We start from the raw sequence: 27,889 nt of genomic DNA on the forward strand, positions 1-27,889 counted from the left end.
ATAATTCGAAGGGACTGTAGTAGAATTTTTAAAATATTTTTTGAAGATTTTTTTTTTTGTAGAGTAACTATTCAAATCCGTCTATAGTTTTTAAAATCGGATATTTTAGTTTTTAAAAAAAATTAATATACAGATCAATTTTTAAAATTTTATTTCGACAGACAAATTAGTTCCTATTTAATTTTTCGGCAGAGAAATTATTTAAATTAGTTCTAAAAGATTTTAAAAACGGATATTTTAGTCTTAAAAAATTAATGTACATCTCAATCCTCAATATTTTTTTCTGTTAGACATAACAGTTCTCTGTCCAAAAAATAAAATAAAATAAAATTATTATTATATTATTATTAATTACCCAATAATATTGTACTATAATTTTTATATTTTTTGGACAAAAATAATGATAAATTTATTCATTAGATTTATATATATATATATATATATATATATATATATAGTCACTCAATAATAATAATAATAATAATAATAAAAAAAATTAAAATTATTAAAAATTATTCTACAAAAAATTTAAAATTAAAACTATTTGATATTTTTATATTTAATATAATTAAAAGATGTCCTATTTTAAAAAAATATGTTTGTATTAAAAAATATGTATTAAAAAATATTTTAATTTGAATTTATATTAAATACATATTTCTTTTAATACAAACATATTTTTTAAAATATGACATCTTTTGATTATATTAAATACAAAAATATCAAATAATTTTAACTTTGAATTTCTTGTAAAATAATCTCTAATAATTTTATTGATTATTATTATTATTATTGAGTGACTATATATATATATATATATATATATATATATATATATATATATATATATATAAGATTTTAATGAATAAATTTATCATTATTTTTGTCCAAAAAATACAAAAAATTATAGTATAATATTATTATACAATTATTAATAATTATTATTTTATTTTATTTTTTAACGGATGACTGTTATGTCTAACAGAGAGAAACATTGGGGATTGATTTATACATTAATTTTTTTTGTGGACTAAAATGTCCGTATTTAAAATTCTTGGGGACTGATCTGGGTAATTACTCTGCCGAAAAATGAACTGAGGACTAATTGCCGGAGTAAAACCTTAGAGATTGATCTTTGTATTAATTTTTTTAGGAACTAAAATGTCCAATTTTAAATTTTTTAGAGACGAATTTAAATAATTACTTTTTTTTAGAATTGTTTTTTTTTTTTAAAATTGATTTGTCCTATTCAAATATATGCACACTTTAAGGCTCTTTTGTAATATGTTTGATTTAGGAGATAGAGACAAAATATACATCTTTATAGATGTCTCTTAATTAAATTTTTTTATCGGTCTTTACTTGAGACATATAAAGACACAAAATTTAGAAACTATTTTAATGATTTTTTTTACCTTTAATTTACAAATACCAAAACTTGTCCTTCCTTTATCAAAATCTTAACTTCATCTTCTCTTTTATTCTGCGCAACTAATAAAGAAGAAGAGAACTCGTCCAATCTAGTATCATTTTTTCGTCTTTCTTGTCCTCTTTCTCTTTCTCTTTCTCTTATTTCTAACCCTTTTCAGTAACCAAACCCTATTCAAGAATCAACAAAGCCTAAACACAAAAATTTATCCTTCTAAAATCAACAAAAATTTTAAAGAAATGTAGAAAATTAATATTGCTGCCTTGACAGCCATCTGCTACTTGGTTGTCGTCTATATTATCTTGACTTTGTCATTCTTGAAATTTACCTCCCTTGTATGTTTTCTGGTGTTGTAACTAGAGAAGTAAGAGTGAAGAAAATAAAAAGGTGAAAAAGATAAAAGAAGAGTGTGAAAGTAGAGTAAAGAAAATGAAGGGATAGGAAGATAAAGAAAGAGTATGAATGCATGTAAAGTGACAAAGATAAATATTGAACTAGTTAGGATTTAATAAAAAAAAAATCAGATGACACAAGAAAGAATTTTCTTTTATTTCAAGATGGGATTTGATTGAAAAAATATTTTAGTTTAAAAAAATTTAAAAGGGTATATAATATCTTTTGTTATGTATGTAGTTAATTGTATCTATTTTTGCAAATACAAAACAAAAATATTTGACAAGTTTTTATCTATTATTTCCAAACATAATACAGAAGTATAAACAACAAAAAATAACAACAAAACCTTGTCCCACTAAGTGGGGTCAGCTACATGAATCAAACGACGCCATTGTGCTCTATCATGTATCATGTCTAAAGAGAGACCGTTTACATGTAGATCTTGTTTGACCACTTCATGGATGGTCTTCTTAGGTCTTCCTCTGTCTTTTGCCCTTTGTCCATTTTCCATCTCATCCACCCTCCTGACTGGATGTTCTATCGGTCTTCTTCTCACATGTCCAAACCACCTGAGACGCGATTCAACCATCTTTTTCACAATGGGTGCTACTCCAACTCTCTCCCTTATATTTTCATTCCTTATTTTATCCAATCGCGTATGAGCACTCATCCATCTCAACATCTTCATCTCTGCCACACTCAGCTTATGTTCGTGCTCCCCTTTAGCTGTCCAATACTCCGTACCATATAGTATAGCCGGTCTTATAGCGGTGCGATAGAATTTACCTTTAAGTTTTAAAGGCACTTTTTTGTCACATATAAAACCAGATGCACTCCGCCATTTTGACCAACCTGCTTGGATTCTATGATTTACATCCTGTTCAATTTCTCCATTATCCTGTATGATGCCCAAGATACTTAAAACTTTTAACTTTTCCTAGGATGTTTTCTCCAATCTTCACCTCTATATTGGGGTTTTTCCTTCTCAGATTGAACTTACATTCCATATATTCCGTCTTGTTACGGTTTATGCGCAAATCATACACTTCTAAAGCTTCTCTTCATAACTTCAACTTCTTATTTAGGTCTTCCCTTGACTCTCCCATAAGGACGATATCATCAGCAAAAAGCATGCACTATGGCATAGGCTCTTGGATGTGCTCTGTGAGTACTTCCAAGACTAATGTGAAAAGGTATGGACTTAAGAATGATCCCTGGTGTAATCCTATACCAATAGGGAATTCCTCCGTCACACCACCTTGAGTCTTCACACTAGTTGTGGCCCCATCATACATGTCTTTAATGCCCGAATATATGCGATCCTTACTCTCTTCTTTTCTAAAACCTTCCATAAGACCTCCCTTGGTACCTTATCATACGCTTTTTCCAAATCAATAAACCCCATATGTAGATCCCTTTTATTACTACGATACCTCTCCATCATCCTTCTTAATAGGTATATCGCTTCAGTGGTAGATCTTCCTGGCATAAATTCAAATTGATTATCTGTTACTTGTGTTTCTTTTTTCAACCTCCGTTCTATCACCCTTTCCCATAACTTTATAGTATGACTCATAAGCTTAATCCCTCTATAGTTTCCACAACTTTGTATTAAAAATTGTATCTGTCTCTCTATTTTTGTATCTTTGTCTCTATAATTTTGTCTTAAATACAACATTCAAACATAGCTTAATAGTCACATGAATAAACTAACGTTTTATGTCACTAATCATTGTAAGTGATTCGTAGAAAAAAAATATATTATCTAACACAAATAATATTAAAGACTATTTTATGTATTTTAAATTTTAAAAAATTAATGTATTTTTTTTTACAATTTTATTTTTTTTCTAATTTTTGGCATTCACAAAGTTATTGCAGGTTAAACTTATGTTTTATTTTGTTCTTATCCTTTTTAAATATTTTATTTCATTACTTTTGGTCTTATGTTTTTTTTTTAATAATTTTATTAGTACAATGTTTTTTAATACAAAAGATAAACCATCAGATACTTGTATCAGTAGAATTAAAAAAACTTTTTTTGAAATATTTTAACTTTGTTAGCATATTAATATTTTAAAATAAAAAAATATATTTATTTTATTGAATATTATTCTGAGGTCTTCCTATTTCATCAGATTCGAAATGGGATATGGTTTCAAAAGATGAACTGGACAGTTCCAATAAAATTTCATTCTTGAACAAAAATCCCATAGACTTATTTGAGGGAGGGTCCCATTGGCGTGCATCCAGTAGGAATTGAACCTACGAATTCGCCAATTATGAGTTGGGCGCTTTAACCATTCAGCCTTCCAGTGTAAAAAAAAGAAAAGAGAAATAAAAAAACAAGCTTAAAAAAGATTGAATTGATAAAATATATTTTTTCTATGTATTTTATATATAGTACAAATTAGAAAAAAAAATATGCAGAAACGATTTCTTGTTATTTTAAAAAATTGGTTGCTCTGTATCTTAATATTTCCTTTCTCCTTACAAATTCAGGGTGGTTTGCCTGTCAATCTAAGTTTGTCTTTAAACTTGTCAAAAAGAAGTAAAGAAAAGGGTTTAGTTAATACATCAATCACTTGCTCACTAGATGGAATATGAGTAAAGCAATCTTTCCTTTTATTACACTATCTTGAACAAAATATAGATCCAATTCGAAGTGTTTGGTTCGGTTGTGTAGAATTGGATTATAGGCTAATAATACTACTAACATGTTATCACAAAATATAGTAGGAGTGGAGATTATAAATTGCCTGAGCTCGCTGAGAAGATTTTAAATCCCAAAGAGCTCCATGAAAACTGTAGCCAATGTTATGGTGACTTGTTTGCTACACTTCCAGGATACTAGATTAGGGTCATAGTAGATGCAGAATTTAGTTGTTGATTTCGGTCTCAATATTACATGCCCAATAAAAATCTGAGAAAACAGTAAACCTTAAATTAGTTGATTTGTGAAATTGAAGAGTTAAAGAAACTGTACCTATGAGATATCTGAGAACTCTTTTGACAGCAATCCACTGTTCTTGATAAGGATTAGCCATGTATTGGCTAAGCTTGTTTACTAAGTAACTAATATCTAAGCCTTGTGTTTGTTGCATATTGCCTCTTTCATTTATAGGTAACTCAACAATATTTCAAATTTTTTGATATAAAAGGACTTTATACTCAGTTATCATAGCCTCTTTTCATAGAGGATCTTGTAAGGCTATTTTTACACTTTTTGAGAGAATAACTAAATCTGATTCCTCAAGAGTAGATGTTACATGATAGGCTTTTTGTTGTTTAATACCTGATTTTGGTCATGTCTACATTGGGTGAATGTTTGAGGTTGTTCCAGAATCTGAGGATGTTACCGAAGAGGAGGTACTGTGATTTTTGTTTTAGAATTGGTGTGGGAACAAACTGCGTAGTTGCTGGTGTAGAATTCACTTGTGGGTGTGAATAGTGGAAGAAAGTAGCATCTTCAATACTAGATTTGTTATCTGCTGAGACATGAAATGATTGCACAACTAAATAGGGATCAAGAGAAAATAGGGGTATAGTTGAAATTTGGGGTAAATAATCTAAAACAAGATCATAACTCAGAGAGGAATTGTTAGTAGTTGAAATAAAAAATGATGATGAGGGAAATTTTCTTTCATCGCAAAATAACATCTCTTGAGACAATGATCTTGTTAGACTTTGTTAAACAGTTATAGCCTTTTTGATTAATAGAGTATCCACAAAAATACAAGGTTCTGATATGTATTCTAGTTTGTGTGCATTGTATGATCTTGTGTGAGAAAAACATAGGCAACCAAAATTTTTTAGAAGAGAGTAATCTGGAATGGTATGATATAACAGTTCAAAAGGAGATTTATATCCAAGAATAGGTGTAGGCATATGATTAATTAAGTATACAGATGTAGCAAAAATTTCGTTCCATAAAGTAATTGGTAGAAAGACAGTGGCTAATAATAGAGACAATGAGTTTCCACAATATGTCTATTCTTCCTCTCAGCAAGACCATTTTACTGAAGGGTGTATGGACATGTCAAACGATGAGAAATTTTCTCTTGATTAAGGTATGCTGTAAATGCAATGGATAAATATTCTTTTTTATTATCTATTTGCAAAGCTATTATAGAGTAACCTAACTACTTTTCTATATAATTTTTGTATTGTTTGAACATAGTGAACACTTGAGATTTATGAGTAAGAAAATATATAGTAGTATGTCTCGAGTACACATTAATAGCGTTTGTTTTGAGGTACGACTGGGAGACTGAGATTCAGTATTATGTTTGTTGGTTCAGAGATCAGTACTAAAATTTCTGTCTCTATTTTCAAAATTTCAGTATTTCAGTACCTCCAAAAATTGGGAACACAAGGGACTAAAATTTTTAGAGATGGAGACTTAAACTTTAATAACATTTTATACCTAAAATACCCTCATTTCAATTAATTAATTATAATTTTATCCTTTATGCAAATTAAATTAGAGTTTCATTCTTGTTTTAATTTCTGTCTCTCATTTTTCACCAAACAGAATACTTTGAGATTTATTTTGATTTTTGTCTCTTAGTCTCTGTCTCTCAGTCTCAGTCTTTCTGTCTTTGTTTTTCCACCAAACACTACCTTATTCTCTGTCTCTTTTTCTTAGAGATTTAGGTCATCACTTAGTTAGCGTTTGTTTTGAGGTACTGAGACAGAGACTGAGAGACTGAGACTCAGTATCGTATTTGTTAGTTCAGAGACTGTTACTAAAATTTCTGTCTCTGTCTCTAAAATTTCAGTATTTCAGTACCTCCAAAAAGTAGGGACACAGGGACTGAAATTTTTAGAGATGGAGACTGAAACTTTAATAACATTTTATACCTAAAATACTTTCATTTCAATTAATTAATTCCAATTTTACCCTTTGTACAAATTAAATTAGAGTTTCATTTTTGTTTCAATTACTGTCTCCCATTTTACACCAAACAGAATATTGGAATTTATTTCAATCTCTGTCTCTTAGTCTCAGTATCAGTCTTTCCGTCTCTGTCTCTCCACCAAACGCTACCTAAAAGTGTTGTTTAATAAATTTCTGCCTGACCGGATGATTGAGCTTTTAATTCTTGCTTGGTTTTTATTTGATAGACCAAGTAGCATTTTACTATTTTTGCATTCGGATTTTACCCGATATAAATTACGCTGAGCCAATTTTGACCCAAATACTCTGGGTCCGAGTCGGATCTTCGAGCCAAATCGAGTTGTGCCCAGTCCTAGCCACCACAGCAACCCCAATTGCAGCAGCGCCATGGCCGCATGGCCCTCGTTATACGAATGGTGGATTTCCTCTAGTTCTTTTAAAAGTTGAGGGTTATTTTGGTATAATTTAAAACCCTAAATGCAACATATCAGCTCCTGAGCTTCCTCACCATCATTCGCTCAGAAAAACAGCGTGTTCCTTCCTCGCCGACCCAAAAATTTCGTCTGTCGCTTCCTCTTCCTCTTCCTCTCTGCGCTGCACTGCTGCGATGATGCCGGAATAACCATCGGCGGCGCGCCTGGCACCACCGTCCGACTCCACTTCCTCTTTCTCCGTCTTCCCTCTCTTGCATTCTCTCTGCCGTTCTGTCGAACAAGAACCGAAGCCGCTGCTCGCCGTCTCTGCTCGGCGCCGCTCCTTGCCACTGGTTCCCTGTTTCTCTCTGGTTCGTTTCTGTTCGTCTCTTCCTGTTCCTTTTTTCTTTCCCCTGTTTCAATTTTTCAGTGTTATGAATCTCTCTTCTTCCATCCTTCTTTGTCTTAAACTATAAATCTCTTTGTTTCCATCTACTATTTAATGAGATTAGGAACGTTAAGTAATGTGGCACCCCACTTAATATAGTTTTATGGTTTAGAGTTTAACATAGGATTTTATTAAAAGAGTGTTACAACTTGCAATTGATTTGTGTAGCGCACACAATTGACATTAGGAATAAAAATTAGTTTCTCATTGAACTTCAGGTATTGATAGTTGCTACATATGTGATTAAGAAGTATATGAACAAAGTTGCATCTGAGTTGTTTCATATCTGCACTCTATGATGACTGTTATCGATGAACACCTTATTCCATCTTGTTCTGGTGTTGAGCCTAGTGTCCTCTTTTATAAGACGTGAGGGGATTTTGTTCTCTCTTTTCAATCTCTCTGATGTTTTCTGGTTGAGGAATTTGAATTTCATTGTTTTTGCTTTGTTATTTGCAGGAAGGGTGACTGTATTGGTATCCGGCCGAATTAAAGTCTGGTGATGAGAGAAAGGTGATCAGTCCAGGAAATCATATCAGGTTTCCTTTTATTCATCTGTATGCTTTGGAGGTTCTTGCTGTTTGTTCCCTGCCATGCCTTATAGTGTAATTCATTCATTAAACCAGAGAAGGAAAGTGGTTAGGTCCTTATCTTTCCTAAAACAATTTACATTTGTCGGTAGCAACAAAATAACAAGTGACTATTGCATGTGAGTAAGTGCTGGTTCTTCTTATATAACATGGTGCAAAGGGTCATATAGCTGAGGAGATTGGTTTTTAAAATTTTTTGAAAAGACCCTTAAAAATAACATCATTCCTACTGATTGGAAACACACTTTTTAGATTAGTCTCTCCAATATGATATTGTTTTGAATGATCTCTTCTAGTTACGCTTGATTGAAAACATGCTGAAAACAGCATCAAGTTCATGTCAGCCGTGCCTTTGGATGGTAGCTCCATTTCCTTGCTGATAGAAAACATAAAAAATTCAAGATAGATTATGCTGTTTCTTTTTCTCTCATTCAACATAACTTAATTATGGATTTAAAGGTCCTTTCTTCTACTAGATTGTTTATCATTCTAATTCTCATATTGTTTATGTTGCTTAATTGGTGGGCCCAGCTTCAATTTCTCTTGAGGATCACTATGTGAATTTTCTTTTTTTTTTTCTTTTTTTTTTTAAAAATATTTTCTTATTAGTGAATGGGTGTGAAATCTATGTGCTTGTGGAAAGCTTCTTGTGAATTATTTTAGTGTTGTTCTTTCTTTTGAATCTCTTATCTCTATTAAATTATTGGTCTGGTTGAGCTTAAGATTACTTTGCAGTAAAGAATTCTTATTGAGTTTAAACTTTACACTAAAACCGGTTGTCAAAAACCAGTTCCAGATGTGAAACTATTTTTAAACATGTTTTTTGCTTATTATGATATGAAACCGGTTCACATTTTTTGATCTGGTTTATTTCTTAAAACTGATTTGTGATTGGTTTGATCATCTTAAATCAGTTTGGTTTAATAACCTAAACTCAATTTCTGGATGTACATCCCTTATAATGCTGTACTGATTTCAACTCTATCTTTTCTGATCACACCCCTTTTTTTATAGCTGTCTCTGGATTCCAAAATAGTAGCCGGAAGAAACTGAGAAATAGAATGAAATCCTTGGGGTCGGGGGAGAAAAGTAAATCCCTTCATAACAAGGAAGATGATTCTACAGCTAACGGGAAATGTAGTAGCAAATTCTACGATGTCTATGGGCCCGAAGTAAGTTTTCTCTTTATGTTTTCATTCTTCGCGACACTCCTCTTTGTCCTCCCCCTATTATGTCCTTCTGGTAATTTCTTTCTTGTACATTTTAGACTGTATTAAAGCAAAATTGTTTATTATAGATGCTTTCTAACATTTTTCGGAACCTTGGTTTATGAGTTGATCTTGGATTCTGTTTGATTCAAAATTGAGCGATAAACGGATAATTTTCTATGTTTCTTGTTCTGGTTGGGTGAGTTTCAATTTGTTGTTAGTCACTAGTATGTTTTTCCATGATATCATATGTTATGCAGTATTAGTTCATTGTGAAAATGCTTCATTGCATGCGATGATATTGACTATCATAATGTCTTGAATGGTAGCATTTTCATTGATTGATGCTTAATAGTGTTGAGGTCTGAGCTTCCTGCCCAAAACTTTTCCTTGTGGTTCTTTGGTTGTTTACTTCTTCATAGGCTTTTATTTCATTTATATATTGGTTAACAGCACTTGTTTAATGTGTTGCACTTTTGCAGGGCAAGGCAGATGTTGTTTTCAAGTCACCAGAAGATAATTCAACACTAAATCTCAATGTAGGTTGTTGCGAGCTATATGTAAGTTGATGTTTGTATTGTTAATAATTATATAATGACTATGATTGGTGTTATACAACAGGATATTCAAGGACTAATAACTTGGGTGCTTGGGGAAGGATTTATGCCATCTTGGGTTTTTATAAAGGTTCAAACCATCTTCTGTTTTCCTTTTCTAGTTTCAGTAAATGTCGAGTAGAATATGAGCAAATAAATTCTGTACTGATTGTTTATTACATCATGTATTTCAGACTTTTCATCAAGATTGTTTAGCACTTTCTCTGTCTGTCTCTTTGTCTGTTTGTCTAGGGGCAGGGGTTTGGGTAGACCCTTGTGAGTTTATAGCTACTGATTACTGAATATAACTAACAACTCTTAAGCAAACTTTGATTCTCTTAATGATTTAATGTGGTTTCTTATTGGGAACAAGAAGATAGGCATTATATTTTGTATAAGGATCATATTAGGAGAATGGTTAGAAACTAATTTAACTTAATGGAACAAAGGCCAAATTATCCAAATATGCTGAAATCCTTGATCCAAAGAGATCTTGCCTTTGGGCAATGCAAAAAAGATAGGCCCCCAATTTGGAATATAAACCATGCCATACATATTATTATTAGGGGACAAAGCAATAAGGGGCCTCTGTTTTTAAAGCATGTCATTTCTCATTAGTAGTAATCTAGTTAACAACTGTCCAGACAATAGTTTTGAGCTTCAGGGTTTAGATATCCTAATTATTTTGTCCAAGCAAAATCTGTTTCTGTTTAGAAATGATTTGAATCAGTGATTGTGAGATTTACAAGAAAAGCATTAGAGTAGTTCAAATTCTAGTGAGATAGCATTGTGCTTAATATCATTTTGATGGATTCTGAAAAATTCTATTCAAGCCTTTGTTCCATATGACTTGCATTAAAATACATGATTAACCAGGAAAACAATAGAGTAAAGAGTAACTCAGCAAACGAGAGAAAGAATATACTGCACTTCTGTTATGTATTACATGAGAGGAATACTGGCTGGTACTACCCTCTATTTATAATAATTGTAAAACCATAATATTAACAAGGAAATAAAATCAGAGAATAATGATAAATTATAAATATCAATGCTAGTCCTTAGAGATCATATTTGATACTATTTGATATGATATGATTCTTTGCTAATTTCTGATACTCCCTGTCAATTTTGAGCACATAGATATATGCACCAATCTTGGAACATAAATAACTTACAGGAGATATTATTTGATATGGTGAGATACAACAACTACAACAACAACAAAGCCTTATCCTACTAGGTGGGGTCGGCAGTCGGCTAGTAGGAAATTCTCTTTATTTCTACCAACTAGTAATCTGTATTTCAGTATTACTATAAACATTTTTTTCCCAAACTTGTGCATTATGTGGAGTTGTCATCATTAGTAGGAAAAGGTTCTTAGCCAACGCATCTTCTATTAAAAAATTAATTGATCACTTTTGTCTCTTTATAAAAAAAATTTGCAATAATCCGTAATTTAAGTCTGTATGGCATATCTCTTTTGTATTTTGCTAGTGTTACTGATGCAGCAGTTTCACAATTTGCAGAATAAGCCTCTTATTCCCAAAGTGGTTACGCTCTATATGCCAGGTTTGGATGCAGCTTTGTTTCTGTCACAGTCTAAAATGCTTCCCAGTTTAAAGTACTGTGGGAAACCAAGGCCAGTCCTAGCTCTTAGGTATGTTGGAAATGTATTTGCATTATATTTCCTTCAAAATTTTTCTTTATCCTTACATAACTTTTCCCATTTTTCCCTTCTCGTTAGCTGTGTATCAGATAGTATGCAGACAATAGATGCACTCCTAACATGCAAGGTCAAAAGAAAGAGGGATCAAACTGGTTCAGTTAAGAGGAATTCTGCATTGTTATCTCAACAAGGTATTTACTCCTATAGATCTTCATTCCCCAGGAGCAATTATATCTTGTATTTAAGGCTTTCTACTTTATGTTGTTCAAGCAAAGTTAGGCATTGTATTTGAAGTATCTGAATTATCATCATGGCTGGAAGTTGTGAAACAGTTAATATCTGTCCCTGCATTTTTGCCTATTTATTAATCCCCCTTATCTGTACAAGAAAATTAGCATTAACGTGGAATCCTGTCTATTGAAATTTTTGTATAATTGATGAGTATTGACTGATATGAGTTGTAAAAATGAAGCCATCAATTCAAATTTCCTAGAAGAGGTTTGTTTTGGATTGTAATTTTAATACCTCTAATATTAGTGAAGGGGTAGGGAACTGTAAAAGATCATTTTCTTTACTATATTTATCTAAGTTGGCAATTCTTGGGTCCTGCCATTGTGGCCTCTTGCTAATTTGTATCGTGTTTTTTCACATGTTCATGGTTTCAAGCTGCAAATTTATGTACATGTGCTAAGCAAATTTTTCTTCTTAGAAATGCTGTAATGTCAACAAGCATCAGAGGCTTCAGGGTAGTAAGGCATAGAAGTCAGTTTTTCGTGGTTTTGTTATGTTCTTTTTAGTTGAATTTCCATTTCTTCCTGTTACAAATTTTGGTTACCTAGATCTGTGACGAAAGTAATGTAAACTATCTCTTAGTTCACTTCCATTTGTGAATTTCTAGTGTTTCTACTCCTCGCCTATGAGATCATTTGCATCTCTATGGTTTTGTAATTTTAAAATGATTTTTTGCTGGTTAAAAGAATGATTGCATCAATCACTATCATTTCAATGCAATTATGTAATTTAATAGCTAGATTAATATTAATATGATCACTATATGAAAACATGTTATATATTCATGCAGGAGGAGGCAAGCCTGGTATTGAGAATTTATCATTTATGGATCTTACGAAAGACATACCTTTCGCTATTACATATTATACGCTAACGGAGAAAGAACTGGACGATAATGGGTATTCCATTAATCAGCCAGGTGATTTTTTATTTTTGTTCAGTGCTACCAATATGTTATCTCATGGTCATGGCCCAAGTTGTTTCACATATATTATAAGAAACATATCTTTGAAAGAAATTAGATAGTCTTAAACTTTTGCAAACACTTTGGATAGTTTCTTAAAAGGGTAAACTACCAAAATGGTAACCCCAAAAATTATATCGTTGACACAAATAAATTTGAAACATAGAAAGGACAAGACCCCCCTTTCCCCCCCAAACAGAAGATAGTATTAGTTTGACAAAAATGACTAACCGTCAAGGGAGCCCATTTTGTTCATGGAAAACACTGATGTGGTAAAACATGGATGATGACATGGTAAATGTGATTGAGAACCTGACCAGACCAGCCTGTAGAATCAGGTATTGACTAAAAGCCTGTTCTTACACCTGTTTGTGCTCCCTTCTTCATTCTCCTCTTCATCACTTCCCTCTTCACATTCTCCCTTACCCCCTCTCCAAACACTACCCTGACCACCTCCTCTTTAGAACCCTTTGCCGGAAAGATGCTGCATTGCTTCTCGACATACTCTTTCTTTGTTGACACTTGACAGCAACAATGTTCACATGGAGAACCCTTCAATCTCCATCATCACCACCTCTGGTTCTGTTGCCTCTATCACCTCGCCATCGATAGTGGTGGGTTGGAGGAGTGGATGGCAGTGGTGGTGGTGGTTGTTGGAGAGGCTAGTGGTTGTGGTGTTGGTATCCGTGGTGGTGGTTTGGAGCCTGGAGGAGTCAATGTGGATTGTTGACTTTGTTGTTGACGTAGAGGCTTTGGAGTGAACAAACCAACTGTTGGTGTGCTTTCCAAATTATAAAGAATAAGAATATGGGGGCAGTTTTTTTCTAATTATTTAAAACTTGATACCATGTCATAGCCATGCTTGCCATCTCAACACTAAACGTTTGCCAGGTTAGTGTCTTCCTTTATTGGAAATGGGCTTGCTCAGTCACTTGATGGTTGGGCATTTTGGTCACTATATCTTTTGGGTGAGTTTTGGCAAATTTTTGTCAGCGATATAGTCCTTCCATTACTATTTTGGTAATCTACCCTTCTTAAAAATCAGAATCAGAAAGTATTTAACTGTATTGCATGTAGGAATTGGTGTGTATATATATATATGATATTCTTGACTGATTACAAGCTCACCACGTCTTTCTTGATCTTACACACAAGAATGAGTTGGTTAACTTGTGCTCATACAAGAACCTATTTGTTTTTTTGAAGTTTATCCAAAGCTTCCATTGCTATGGAAAATGGTTAGAAATGACACGATGAATGTTACTAGTGCGTTCTGTTAAAGTTTAATCTGTGTGGCTTCATATACATTGAGCAGTCATATATATATATTCTTGACTGATTACAAGCTCACCACGTCTTTCTTGATCTTACACACAAGAATGAGTTGGTTAACTTGTGCTCATACAATAACATATTTGTTTTTTTGAAGTTTATCCAAAGCTTCCATTGATATGAAAAATGGTTAGAAATGACATGATGAACGTTACTAGTGCGTTCTGTTAAAGTTTAATCTATTAAAGCTTCCATTGAGCAGTCATTATTACCGTTTCTTGTTTTCTCGAAAAGTTGTTATGTATTTATCTCCGTATAAGTTATAACTGCATATATATAGTGTTGCTGGGGTATCTATGGTTCTATTGAAAGCAAGAACTCACCTATGCAATTTTACTGTACATTTATTTCTCTCTTTTTTAAAAAAAAAAAAAGATTGGCAATGATATGCTTATTGCATACTTGTATGGTACAGGTTTTCTTTCTACTTTGCCAGCTCCGTCGGGATCTTCTTTTCATGAGATCTTAGCGCTTGATTGTGAGATGGTAAGTCTATCAGTGTGGGAAAAGGAAGTGATATTGCTTTCCTGTATTCTAGCTACATTGTCATATTTATATGGCTGACTTTTATGAAAGAGTATTATATCAGTCCCTGTTGTTTATTCTCTCAATAATACTCTTCTATCAAAAGATTAAATGAATTACTTGGATTTAAGTAGGAAGGAGCTTTCTGTGCTTATGGGAGATTTTCAGTGTTACTCTGCTAGGGTTTTAAGTTGTTAATTAGGTAGTGGGATGTCAAATAAAATTTCTTTCAATTTCCCACTTTGCAGAACAGATTGATATTGTTTTTTTACTTGAAGAATGTTACATATCCTGGAGGTGTAACAGAGGAAGGAGAACCTTCTTAGGGCCCCATTACTAGAAGAGGGAAAATACCCCTTCTTCCCTTTAGCTATAGCTGAAGGAAAAAGAGTGAGAGGAAGGAGGGGCCCACTGATCTAACAGAATCGCCACATTGCAAGGATAGTGGGAAGGTTGTGCGATCCCATTATGCTTCTGTTAGTGGTGAGATAGGAGAGAGGGGATTTAACGGAGTGAGTGTGAATGAGGGAGAGCATTGAGAATTTGGAGGATAGATTCAGGTTAGGAGAGAGGCAGGGCTCTCAAATCCCTTTGCAATTGTTATTTTCTCCTTTCCTTTTTTCTGTCAAATAATATACTAAGTGGGGAGGGTGAATTCTTACTGAATCCAATCCATTTTCCCCTTTTGTCACTATTTCTATCTATTTCCCCTCTTCTATGACTGTTCCATTGTTTTTTTTTTTTTCCGTTATCTTCACACTGGTTGTTACAAAGGAGCTTGAAATTTTGGAACCTCATTAAATCTGGACATGTAGTATGAGAGAATGATAAGCTCCCAAGCATTTGAATTTAGTTATGTTATGATTCTTCTCAATTCACAGTTGCATCATTGACTGGGATTGGCCATTGCCACACTTGGGGTTTTCTCACTTACGAGGAAACTTCACACTAGTATATCGTGGCATTGGATTGGAGATAACTGAAAACCATATTAACTAAGTTTTAATGGAAATTTGAAATTTTGGAAGTTCCCAATCTATACCTAGGCAAATTAAAGTGGTTATAACATTTCTGTAACTTTGCTTGTCCCTAATACGTATTTGATTATGGACAGTTGGTCTTATTTGTTTATTATTATTTTTCCTGACAGTGCATAACAACGGAGGGTTTTGAGCTGACAAGAGTTACTCTAGTGAATATCAATGGACAGGTATATTAACCAGGCTTTTTTTTAATATTATTTTAATTGCTGCTGGTGCTGCTACTACTACTACCACCACTACCCTGATGCCCACCCGTCCCCACACCGCCATCACCATATAAAGGGGATTAGACAAGAATAAATTCCCCTAGTCACAATTATTCATATCCTGTTTTACTGATTAAGTCAACTGATTAGAATTATAAGTACTTACTTGCACAGATAGGCCTGTTTCCTAATATTATTACTCCTATCTTTCCAGGTTGTGATAGATAAATTGGTTAAGCCATCAAATGATATCGTTGATTACAACACAAGGTAGCTCTTGTTTGTTCTCTCAGTCAACCTGCCTAGAATGGTTAATTATATATTATTTGATTATTTTGAAACAAATAAATGAAGTTGAGCTCCCTTTGGACCAGTCTTGCAATTGAACTGGTCAAATTGATGGGCCAATTTGAGGCATTAAATTTCTGAATTCTCAAAAATTGCATGGCTCAGAATTGAACTTGGCACCAAAGGACACCCTCCCCTATCGCCAGTTGATCCATCTCGTATGCTGCTCTGTTAAAAATAATATATTCTTCCTCGTTTCCTTTTTTATCAATCATTGTAGCAAATTGTTTTTTGTACAATATGTTTCTCTCACTTCCATATCCAAAATTTATAACTTTAATTGAATAATTGAGTATGGTTCAAAAGTGACCTAGTATTTGAATTCCTGTTTCTTCTGGTGGGAGTGATGTGGGGAATTGACATTCACCAGTTATCTATCAATTCTTATAATCTTTTGTAATCTTGTAGAGAACTAAAATGGTTACATATGGTTCAGAATATTATGTTGTTACTAAGGTTAGAAACCCCAAAACAGAGTGGGATCCTTTAGCATAATCTATGAGTAATTTTAAAAGGAAAAAAAAAAAGACCCAAAAGTAGGTATTAATGTAAAAAATAATATGAAAAGAAAAATACAGCCTGGTATAAAGTTAAAAAGAAGGGTGATTTTTCTTTTTTCTGGACTTCAATTGAAATTGTCAACTGGAAGTGATAGTTTTATTTATCATGTGCAGATTTAGTGGAATAACATACGAGATGTTAGATGGGGTGACGACAACGCTGAGAGATATTCAGGTTGCGTGACTTGAATTCTCTTCAATTTAATTTAATTTAACTTGTTTTTTAGTAGGAATAAAATTTTGTAAGCATGCTGATTCTTTAAGCCGAAAATATGTTTTCCTGATTTGTTTCATATGTCCCATTGCAGAAAGAATTTCTAGAACTGGTTTACAAAGAGACCTTCCTTGTTGGACATTCTTTGGAAAATGATTTACTGGCATTGAAGATATCACATGACTTGATAATTGACACAGCGGTGTTATACAAAAATCCACGAGGAGCTTCTTATAAAACTGCTCTGCGGCATCTTGCTAAAAGATTTCTTTCAAGGGAAATACAGAATTTGGCAAGTGGACATGACAGTGTTGAAGATGCTAGAGCAACCATGGAATTGGCACTATTAAAGATCAGAAATGGCAAGTATTTCTTTCTTTTGCTGCATTGATTATTGAACTTGTATAGATAAGTGTTGAGAGATTGGAAAGCTATGCTTTATAGATAGGTCTTCTGTTTGTTTTAATTTTGTGTAGAGAACTCTTATCCTCTATTTTTTCTTGCCCCTCTCTTCTTAATGAAATTATTCTTTTATCAAAAATAAAATAAAAAGAAAGTAAAGGATAACTAGATTTCTGACCATTTTTCATAGAGACAAACAAGTCCTTAACCAAAATTAAATACGTATAGGTGTCTCAACAAAAAATGTGTCTACACAAAATATGTTTAGTAGCTTATTTGTCCTTTATAATAAAAAATGTGTTGAGATTAATGGATGAGTTTTGTATCTTCCACTTATATTTTTAATTATTATAGGCTAACCCTGAGTTCCCAACTCAGGTTGTATCTCAATCATGCCCATACTGTTCTTACTGTTTGGTTGATCTATTTGAACAAGTTACCTTTCACAAAGAATTATTATCATTTGTATGTCTTATCAGGCTCGTAAATAAGCTTCATATTTGACAGACATATGTGATGGACAGATTTGTTTGTGTTATTATTTGTCTGTGTTCAAATTTTGAACTAGAGTGTGCTGGCTTGCTATATTGTATGACTTGTGACAGGCTTTATTTGCTTAACTTTTCAACCAGGTCCCGACTTTGGTTCCCCTCCATCATTTATGCGTAAAAAGCTCCTCTCTGTTTTGAGCGAGTCTGGCAAAATATCTTCCTTGATTGATGATATATCCATTGTAAGACGATATGCCTCTGAGTCTACTCATGCAATTCCAGTGACCTCTGATGATGAAGCACTTGCAAAGACCAACAAGGAGGTAGATGGTTATACCCATCTATATCTGCAACTGTTCTCCTTGTTAAAATTATACTTGCAGCTTCATTTTATTTTACTTTTTTAGTCTGGATATACCTAGCGTTTTCTTTATGCCTTTTTTTGTCAGGTGAAGAATGAAAAGGTACACTTTATATGGACTCAGTTTTCAGAGTTACAATCATACTTACAGAAACAAGCTGAAGATTCAGAGGACTTGAATATAAGACTTGCAGAGATGATGGCATTATTTACATGTCAGAAGAATCGTGACAATGGTAAAGGGAAGATGAGTGCACCTGCCGAACTGAAGGAAATTCTGGCACGCATGGATGCCAGAATTCGTTCTGTGTATACATCCTTGCCAACAAATGCTATGTTGATAATTTGCACCGGTCATGGAGACACAGCAGTTGTTCGCAGGTATTGATGCCTTTTTTCTTTCTTTCTTCTGCTGCTGCTGCTTCTTCTTCTTCTTCTTCTTCTTCTCCCCCAACCCCCTTCTCTCAATAAATAAATAAAAGAATGCTATATTGATTGAACTATTACAATGGCCATGGGAGGAAATAAATGTTTGACCCTGCAATGATACAGCATTGTTATAGTTTCAGATATATAATTTCTTCTACTTGGTGTCCGGATATGGGACTTTGCAAGTTTGTGTCTAGATATGCCGGAAATAAATTATTTTTTCTATAAAAGGATATGTCTGAAATATATAATGTATATGATAGAATGTTTTTATCATATCTATAGAATTTTGTTCTACTTTCTTTTTTATCACATTATGTTGCATCATATATATATAATGTTATTCAGACTTTTGTTATATTAGAGAACTAAATATTGGACATTTATGACTTGAAAATTTTAGAGTAAACTATTATTTAAAACCCTCTGAAGATTCATTTTTTGACAAATCAACCCCCCAAAAAAGAAATGACATCTTGGCTCCTGATTTCAAGCCAGTTCTTTGCTAATTTGTTTAGAAAAAATAAATTTTCTAATCCTGCAAATTTAGTGAGTTTATACTTAAGGGGATTAATTTTGGCAATTTTTATTTACACAAAAGCCCAAATATTCAAAGAAAAATGGAATGAGTCTAAAAAATAAATTTTGGTTCAATTTTTTGTATCACCTTCTTAATAGTTATCTAGGATTCTAAGAATTGGATTAGACCAGCCAAAGCTGATTTGATCGGAATATTTGGGAGCTGATCACCTGGCTAGTCTGCTGCATGCTAAAAAATTGGTGGTCAGTGAATCGGTCAAAACCTGTTGAAGCAGTTAAATGATATATTATTTTGAACTTATAAATTTACGGATTCATGACCAGTCCTGTTTTTATAACCTTGTTATTATCTAAATCTTGTCATAAAAGAATTGATCAAATGTGGTTATTTACTACTTATGAAGAAAGAAAAAATGGTGCATTGTCATTGAGATGATCTTCAAAAATTAAATCATTTGGGGGGCTAAAATGATGGTTTATCTCAGTAGTGAGGATATGTCTTGCGGTTTGAGAATGAGAAAACAGCTAAGCAGAGAGGGAACAAACATAGTGGATTGGTACTTCCAAGTGCTGTGCAACTAATATATGTGATTTGGACATGTTAGTTGATGGTTAATTCATCGTTCTTTTTCTTTGAAGGCTGAGGAAAATGCTGGTTGAGCAGGGTGAGAGTAACTTTGGTCGAGACAAGCTTGTGGAAATTCTGGAAGAGGTTCAGGCGCGAGCTGAAGTAGCTTTGTGTTTTGTAGGTGTAAAGCACTAAGTAGAAGTAATACAATACTGATTATTCTTGATAATTTGTGAATTCCCACATTCAGATAGTCAAATGGAAAATGGAAAATGTAAAATATTGTTTAGGCAAGTTTATTGCATGATGTCTTAACCTCGTCGAGGCAAAAAAGGGAACCCTGGTTATGCAAATGATTCAAATATACATTTGCTCCCGCATTTCAAAATATAGTCACTTCTATTTATTTTGGTTCCTTGATGGTAAATATGCAGCTTTTCTTTGTAATTTTAAGAGCATAGAAATTCTTGTTTACCAAATATATAATTTCTTCTTGAAGAAAATACTTTGAAAATCTCTAGTGTTTGTTTGATTTATGGAAATGATCAAAGTAGAAAATAATTATGAAAAACATTTTTTTATTTTGCATATCTTTTGTTTTTTAAGTTTTAAAAAAGAGAAAATAAAAAATAGAAACCGGGAAATAAAAATAAAACATAGAATTGTTGGATCTCAATATATAAAAGAAGTTAACCTAATAAAAATCGAAATACGTTGACAAAAATATTCTAACAAAAATCTCTTTAAAATATGAAAGAATATTAAATATTAAAAATATATTCTCAAAAAGTAGATTGAAACAATTTTTTTTTTAAATTGTAAAAAGTATTAAATATTAAAAATATCCTCAAAAAGTAGATTTAGTTTTGATATGATATTTTTTAAGTTTACAACAACAACAATAAAAAAGTCTTGTCCCACTAAGTGGGGTTGGCTACATGAATCAAATGAGTCATTGAGCTTTGTTGTGTATCATGTTTATAGAGAGACTGTTTATATGTAGATTTCGTTTGACCACCTCATGGATGGTCTATAAACCGTTTATATGTATATCTCGTTTGACCACCTCATGGATGGTTTTCTTAGATCTTCCTTTGCCTTTCATCCCTTATTCATCTTCCATCTCATCCACCCTCCTAACTGGGTGTTCTGTCAGTCTTCTTCTCACATGTCCAAACCACCTTAGACGCGATTATACCATCTTTTTCACAATTTGTGCTACTCCAACTCTCTCTCTTATATCTTCGTTCCTTATTTTATACAATCGCGTATGACCACTCATCGATCTCAACATCTTCATCTCTGCCACACTTAGCTTATGTTCGTACTCCCCTTTGTCTGCCCAACACTCCATACCATAAAGTATAGCCGATCTTATAGCAGTGCAATAGAATTTACCTTTAAGTTTTAAAGGCACTTTTTTGTCACATATAAAATCAGATGCACTCCACCATTTTGACCAACCTGCTTGGATTCTATGATTTACATCCTATTCAATCTTTCTATTATCCTGTATGATGTACCCAAGATACTTAAAACTTTTAACTTTTCGTAAGATGTTTTCTCCAATCTTCACCTCTATATTAGGATTTTCTCTTCTCAGACCGAACTTACATTCCATATATTCCGTTTTGCTACAGCTTATACGCAAACCATACACTTCTATAACTTCTCTCCATAAGTCCAACTTCTTATTTAGGTCTTCCCTTGACTCTCCCATAAGAAAGATATCATCAGCAAAAAGCATACACCATGGCACAGGCTCTTGGATGTGCTCTGTGAGTACTTCTAAGACTAATGTGAAAAGGTATGGAGCTAAAGATGATCCTTGGTGTAATCCTATACCAATAGAAAATTTCTCTGTCACACCACCTCGAGTCTTCACATTAGTTGTGGCCCCATCAAATATGTCTTTAATTGCACGAATATATGTGATCCTTATTCTCTTCTTTTCTAAAACCTTCCATAAGACCTCCATTGGTACCCTATATACGATTTTTCCAAATCAATAAACATCATATGTAGATTCCCTTTATTACTACGATACCTCTCCATCATTCTTCTTAACAGGTATATCGCTTCGTTGGTGAATTTGCCTGGCATAAATCCAATTTGGTTCTCTGTTACTTATGTCTCTTTTCTCAACCTCCGTTCTATCATCCTTTTCCATAACTTCACGGTATGGCTCATGAGCTTGATCCCTCAATAGTTTTCGAAAATTTGTATATCCCTCTTATTCTTGTAGATAACCAAGGTGCTCTTTCTCCACTCATCAGACATCTTCTTTGACCTTAAAATCTCATTGAAAAACTTGGTTAACCAATTGATGTCTTTTCCTCCAAGACCCTTCCAAACCTCAATCAGGATATTATCAGGTTCTACTGCCCTACCAATTTTCATCTTCTTTAGAGTCTCTTTTACCTCGAAGCCTCGAATCATTCGATAGTAGTCAAAGTTTTGATCTCCTTCCCTTGTGCATAACTGACCAAGGCTCGGAAGAGTCTTATGTCCTTCATTAAATAACTCATAGAAGTAGCTCTTCTACCTTTTATTAATCTTATCCTCTTGAGCCAACACCTCTCCATCCTTATCCTTTATGCACTTAACATGATCCAAATCTCTCGTTCTTCTTTCACGGCTCTTTACGATTCTATATATACCTTGTTCTCTTTCTTTCGTTCCCAAAGACTGGTAGAGACCCTGATATGCTTTTGTTCATACTTCACTTTTATCCACTTTTGTCTCTTAGCCGCATTATTTGTGACGTAATGCAGATAATTGAAAAAATATAACGCGAGTGGTAGTGGTGGAGAAAAGGGTAGTTTAGAAATTTTATTTAATTTGTTAGGGTTTGGATAATTTTGCTTGCAAAATTCATTTTTTGTGGATACAAATGATAATTTTCGTCTTCTATGGATAAATATGTCAGCATCTTCAACTTTTATGGATAGAAATGGTAGTTTACTCTTTGAAATAATTAATTGTATGAATGGAATAAATTTTGTGTTCTTTATTATTTTTATCTTTGTGATTTTTTTTATTTGCCTTTTTTATTTGTTTATTAGACACAATTTTAACATTTTAATTTTTAATAATAATAAAATTACAAATCAAATATTTTTTAGTCTAATTTAATTTGAACATTAATGTGAGAATGAATTTTTTTTAAATTAAAAATTATATTTTTATTGTATTTTAAATCAAAGAAAAAAAATTCTTGCGACAGTCCTATAAGTATTAAAAACTTGAGAGCATGTGACTAAGGTTAAAAAATTTTGATATAGTAGTAGAATGAGTGTTATACTTTAACGTGGTGATTTGTGGTGTTTTTTAAAACTATAGGGGTACACAAATCGGACCCATCGATTTGTATTGAAAAAATTTTAAAATTTTTTTAACACAAATCGGAGGGTTCGAGTACAGAAATCGGACAGTCCAATTTGTGTACCTAAAAATCGGACAGTCCGATTTCTGTACTTCTTAAAAATTGGACGATCCGATTTATACTCCGTACATTAAATCATCCCATATTTTAAAAAAATTACAGTATATCATAATTTAAAAAAACACCATTATTAATCCAATACAAAAAATAACAAAATGTGTGACTACTGACTAACATCCAATTTTAAAAACCTCAAGTAAATTACTCATCTTTAAAGATGCGCCCGTATTTAAAATTCGGGCGATTTTGGTAATTTGCCCGGAACAATTCGATTGATTGCAGCCTCCCTAAGGTAAAAGAGAAAGGAAGAGACTTGCCACTTGCGAACACCCAAAAAATTGAAATGGCAGAGAGTCGTTATGATTCGGATTCGGGAACATTGCTGGAAACCCTAAGAAGAAGGGGTTGGTGCCTGCAAGAAAATGATCAATTGAAGGCCACCGTCATGATTCAACGGGCGCTGGCCCATGACACTTCAATGGTCGTCGATTCCGTCGAGTCGGAGCTCCTTAATGCCGACCTTAGATCCATCGGAGCTAAGTCCTTGCCCGAACCTTCTGTTCTTCGTAGCTCTCCTTCTTCATATCTTCATGGTCCCAAAGTCCTTCAGGCATGGAAACTGTGTCTCTTTGTTCCCTTAAATATTTACTTTTTCTTTTTTTCTGCAAGTCATTCTTTTTGTAGCTTATAATTATGGTTTGATACCAAGTGAGGTTCGTTAATGGGATAAGTATTATGGTCCGTATTCAGTGGTCTAGGGTTCCTGAGAATGTCAAAAATCCTGGTAGGACTGCCCTATATGAGAATTGAGAAATGTTAGGGCCAACACTTTTTATTAATATCACTTTGGGCCACCACTTTAGTTTTATAATATTAGGGTTTAGGATTTAGAATTTAAATATAAAAATACCTTTGTTGACAAGTATTAGCCAAAAAAGTAATGAATTTTGTTGGTCATGTAGCATTGCTCATGAGAATTTATATAGTTTGGAGCCACACTAATGGGTTCCTGGTAATAGGACCTGGATGCGGTTCAAACACCAAATGGTTTGATTTGCTGCTTCCTTAATATACCTTTGTGCCATTTTAATTATTCTTGTTTTAAAGGAAATGGTGACCGAGTCTTTGTTAGTTTTAGCAGATATCTTCAGTGAGGGACATTTCTAAGAGCAGTGTGGATGACGTAACAAGAAATTCTGGTGGCCGGAGACTTCTTAGGTTGTGTCTCACTGATGGGCACTTCGAGATAATTGGTATTGAATATTCTCACATCCCGTCTATACCTGACAATGTGGCTCCTGGTACTAAGGTAATGCTTTATTTGATTTCTCTTTGTTTATTTCTTTGCTATGGGATAATTACAGAGGGCATAGTTTCTGTTACAATTAGTATTTGAATTTAATTTTGATACTGAGTGTAAAACAGTTTTACACATGCATCCAATTACATGACAGTATGTTAGCAAAGATAAACTATCTTTGACATTGACTGCGGGAATAGTCATCGAAAAGAACGGATGTGATTTAGACATAAATTTTACACGGTTAGTTCATCAAAACTAAACTTACTATTTTTAAAAAATTTATATTTTAAAGATCAGTACATTGATTAGTGTATTTTATATACTGTTTAAAACTTTAAATGCCTTGTAGTGAAGTAATTCTAAATCCAGAATCTGAATGAATCAGTTCTTCTTGAGGACCATGTACACTATTTTTATTTTGCCTAGAGTTTAGGATTTAGGGTATAGAGAGAGGGGTCTTGGAAGGAATTGAGGGAGAGGGAGAGGAATAGGAAAGAGAATTAAGTGTCCTCTAGTGGTAACTGAGGGAATACTTGTATAGAGTGCAAGAATGTGCAAGGTTAGGGAAATTAGCAGAATCATGGAAGAGCTCGGACCGTCAAAAGCTCAGGGAGTTTCCTTCTTTCTTTTGTTTTTGATATTGTGCTTCTTGATTGCTATAGCTTATTGGTATCCATTCAGGTTATATCAATATGCTAGTTATTCCTTCAATTTCTGCTCGTAAACCTGTTTCTATCAAAGACCTAGCTGTATACATAATACTCAGATTAGACAGGAGAGAAAGAAAGGGTTCCCATATATGAGGGTGCTCACAAAAACTAACGCTTCCAAATGTACCCAAATCACCTCTATATACTTCCTTATCTCTTTCTTTCTTTCTATATATCTTTATTCTTATGTGTATTCCTAAATCAGCATTATGTAATACGATACTATTTTATTGCCATTGGACAGATCTGTTTGGAAAACAAAGTTGCAGTTCATAATGGTATAGCTTGCTTAAATCCTAAAGCATTGACTGTTTTAGGAGGCGTTGTGCAATCACTCTATGAAGAGTGGCAGATGAACCAAAAATATTCAGGATTTTCCCGATCATCTCTCAGACATCTAGAGGATCGTGACGCAGGTGGACCTCCTCCATTTGTGAAGCTGCAGGTTGGATCTTCCTCAGGTCAAAATGGGAATCTTTTTGTATTTCTTTCCTTTTTCTTGCTAGTTATACCAAACCAAGAACTATCAGAAATGGTGGTAGGATCAATGGCACAAAAGTTTGTCTTTCAACTTTTAACCTTTTATTAATTTCATTTGATGCTAAATGAAGATTGATATGAATGACTATGTTACAGTTTGACTTTAAACACCAAATGCATTCCTTGCAATTGAAATTTCAAAACTCACAAATTGTTTTTGTGGAATTGACAAAGATAGTGATATTGGGCAGGCTATGCAGATTATAAGTCTAGTAGTAGTAAGCCCACTGCTGTGGTTGCTGAAGCTAAGATGAAGGCAACTGATTCACACCGAGGCCATACTCAGAAAGCAGATATCTCCTCCGATGTAAATTTAAAACCCAAATTGCCCTCAGAAAAAGCTGTGGACAAACCTAGTACTTCAGAACCAAGACCCAGAGAAGGTGTTTTTGTCTGATCCTTTTCTAATTACTTCTTGTGTCTATGATAGAGCTAAAGTTCAGAACAGGAAAAATTTATGAGGTTTGATATTGTTTGCCTTTAGTTTTCTTTTAGTCTGTTAGTTGAAACATGGAATGCCATCAGTTTCTCAATTCATTGAGGAATGTCAACATTATAAACTTGTTATTGGAGACCATATACAAATGACATGGTTTAACAAGTTGACTTTCCACATCTGTGACTATATATGTGTATAGACTTGACAGTGTTTCGGAATGTACTGATGAATTGTAGCTTCAATATGAAAACCATGTCTTGTTTAGCATTTAAATAAGACATAATTGCCTGTACCACGTTGTTTCTCATGTTTTTCGCGATATTGACCCCTTCCGACAGCTGTGGAACCTGTTCCTGTGCAAAATCAAGCTGCTGCCCAAAAATTACTTCAGAAACTAAATCAACCAAATCAGGAAAACTGCCGTTTTAAGGGTCGGAAACATAGAGGGAAAGGGAAAGAAGAAGATCCGGTTGTATATACTCTTGAAGAATATGAAACTAGAAAAGCCCAGGCAAAGCCATTGAAGAAAGACGAGGTGTCGGACGTTAGTCGTGATGGGCAGCTTGCTAGGCAGCTTCAGAATCAATTTAACCTTGAAGATTGTTCGGTCAGTAGCTTAATCCCTTTAGTCTTCTCTTTTTTTCTTTCTGTATTCACTGTACCTGTTCCAATCCATCAGCTACTTGATTAGGTACAAGGGGATCCCCATGAAGCTGAGGTGCAAGACATTAGAATGAGCATGTTCACATATGAAAGGGATTATGGTGGCAGCCATCAAACATCACATGGAGGAAGGGGAAGGGGAAGGGGTAGGGGTAGGGGTAGGGGAAGGGGAAGGGGAAGGGGAAGAGGAAGAGGTAGGGGAAGATATGGTTAGGTGGCTATCTTGCTCATCTTGTTTGCATAGTAGATATTTTCTGTTTTCCTTTTGGTTTTCTTTTTGTTCCAATTATGACAATGATCTTGATTTTATCTCCTGGCTACGTTTTTTATACATGCTCAAGCGGAATTTGAGTTCATCATTCGTGTAGGTATATTGAATTTGAGCCTTTCCTAATCTCTTCCAATGGCTTCAATTTTCAAAATAGAGATAAAGTGATAAACACGGACATTCAAAATAAATATTCTCTTAGGCTCTTCAAAGTTCAAACATTGTGGATACAGTCGCGGTCGAAGATACAAAGATCTTGTGAAAGAATTTTGGATGCAAATACAGAAGCTCAAAATAAGAAAATAATAGTTGAGTCTCTCATGAATGATTTCTTTCACAATCAGACGAGGGGGATATTTGCTATTATTCAACAGTATTACTGAAAAAAAAAATAACAATTTCATAAATGAATGAGGCAATAATGCTTATAAAAGTTGTGACCAAGACATGTACTTTCTGCTCCGGTTCGTGCATCTAAACAAGCCTATGGCTCCAAATTTTTGTTCCTTTCTAAATGTGTACATTGGGTTCGTGTATCTAAACAACCCATTAAACATTTTCATTAGTCATTTCCTCAACTGAAACATCTCTGCTATTG

The 27,889-nt window shown here is 33.5% G+C and overlaps 2 protein-coding genes across 5 annotated transcripts; both read left to right on the forward strand.

The window, feature by feature from the left end:
• Positions 1-6,945: 6,945 nt before the first annotated feature.
• Positions 6,946-20,329, forward strand: LOC112802635 (small RNA degrading nuclease 5). 4 transcript variants are annotated; one of them, XM_072237782.1, is made up of 17 exons: positions 6,956-7,509; positions 8,046-8,125; positions 9,191-9,348; positions 9,867-9,923; positions 10,006-10,071; positions 11,124-11,223; positions 11,510-11,640; positions 11,728-11,840; positions 12,731-12,859; positions 14,652-14,722; positions 15,912-15,971; positions 16,225-16,280; positions 17,033-17,093; positions 17,227-17,494; positions 18,167-18,348; positions 18,475-18,767; positions 19,995-20,329. In XM_072237782.1, the coding sequence occupies exons 7-17, from the start codon at positions 11,546-11,548 to the stop codon at positions 20,116-20,118; spliced, it is 1,452 nt and encodes a 483-aa protein (XP_072093883.1). In that variant the 5' UTR covers positions 6,956-7,509; positions 8,046-8,125; positions 9,191-9,348; positions 9,867-9,923; positions 10,006-10,071; positions 11,124-11,223; positions 11,510-11,545; the 3' UTR covers positions 20,119-20,329. The 4 variants fall into 4 exon arrangements, with proteins under 4 accessions (XP_025701708.1, XP_072093883.1, XP_025701709.1 ...); XM_072237783.1 differs by having other exon boundaries at positions 7,210-7,509; positions 8,046-8,099; XM_025845923.3 differs by lacking the exon at positions 11,124-11,223 and having other exon boundaries at positions 6,946-7,509.
• Positions 20,330-23,504: 3,175 nt separating this feature from the next.
• Positions 23,505-27,379, forward strand: LOC112802636 (uncharacterized). The gene is made up of 6 exons (XM_025845929.3): positions 23,505-23,978; positions 24,510-24,677; positions 25,626-25,842; positions 26,113-26,304; positions 26,699-26,967; positions 27,052-27,379. The coding sequence occupies exons 1-6, from the start codon at positions 23,712-23,714 to the stop codon at positions 27,235-27,237; spliced, it is 1,299 nt and encodes a 432-aa protein (XP_025701714.1). The 5' UTR covers positions 23,505-23,711; the 3' UTR covers positions 27,238-27,379.
• The last annotated feature ends 510 nt before the right edge of the window (positions 27,380-27,889 follow it).

The sequence above is a fragment of the Arachis hypogaea genome, chromosome 5 (genome assembly GCF_003086295.3).
Source record: "Arachis hypogaea cultivar Tifrunner chromosome 5, arahy.Tifrunner.gnm2.J5K5, whole genome shotgun sequence".
In the NCBI taxonomy this organism is placed as follows: domain Eukaryota; kingdom Viridiplantae; phylum Streptophyta; class Magnoliopsida; order Fabales; family Fabaceae; genus Arachis; species Arachis hypogaea.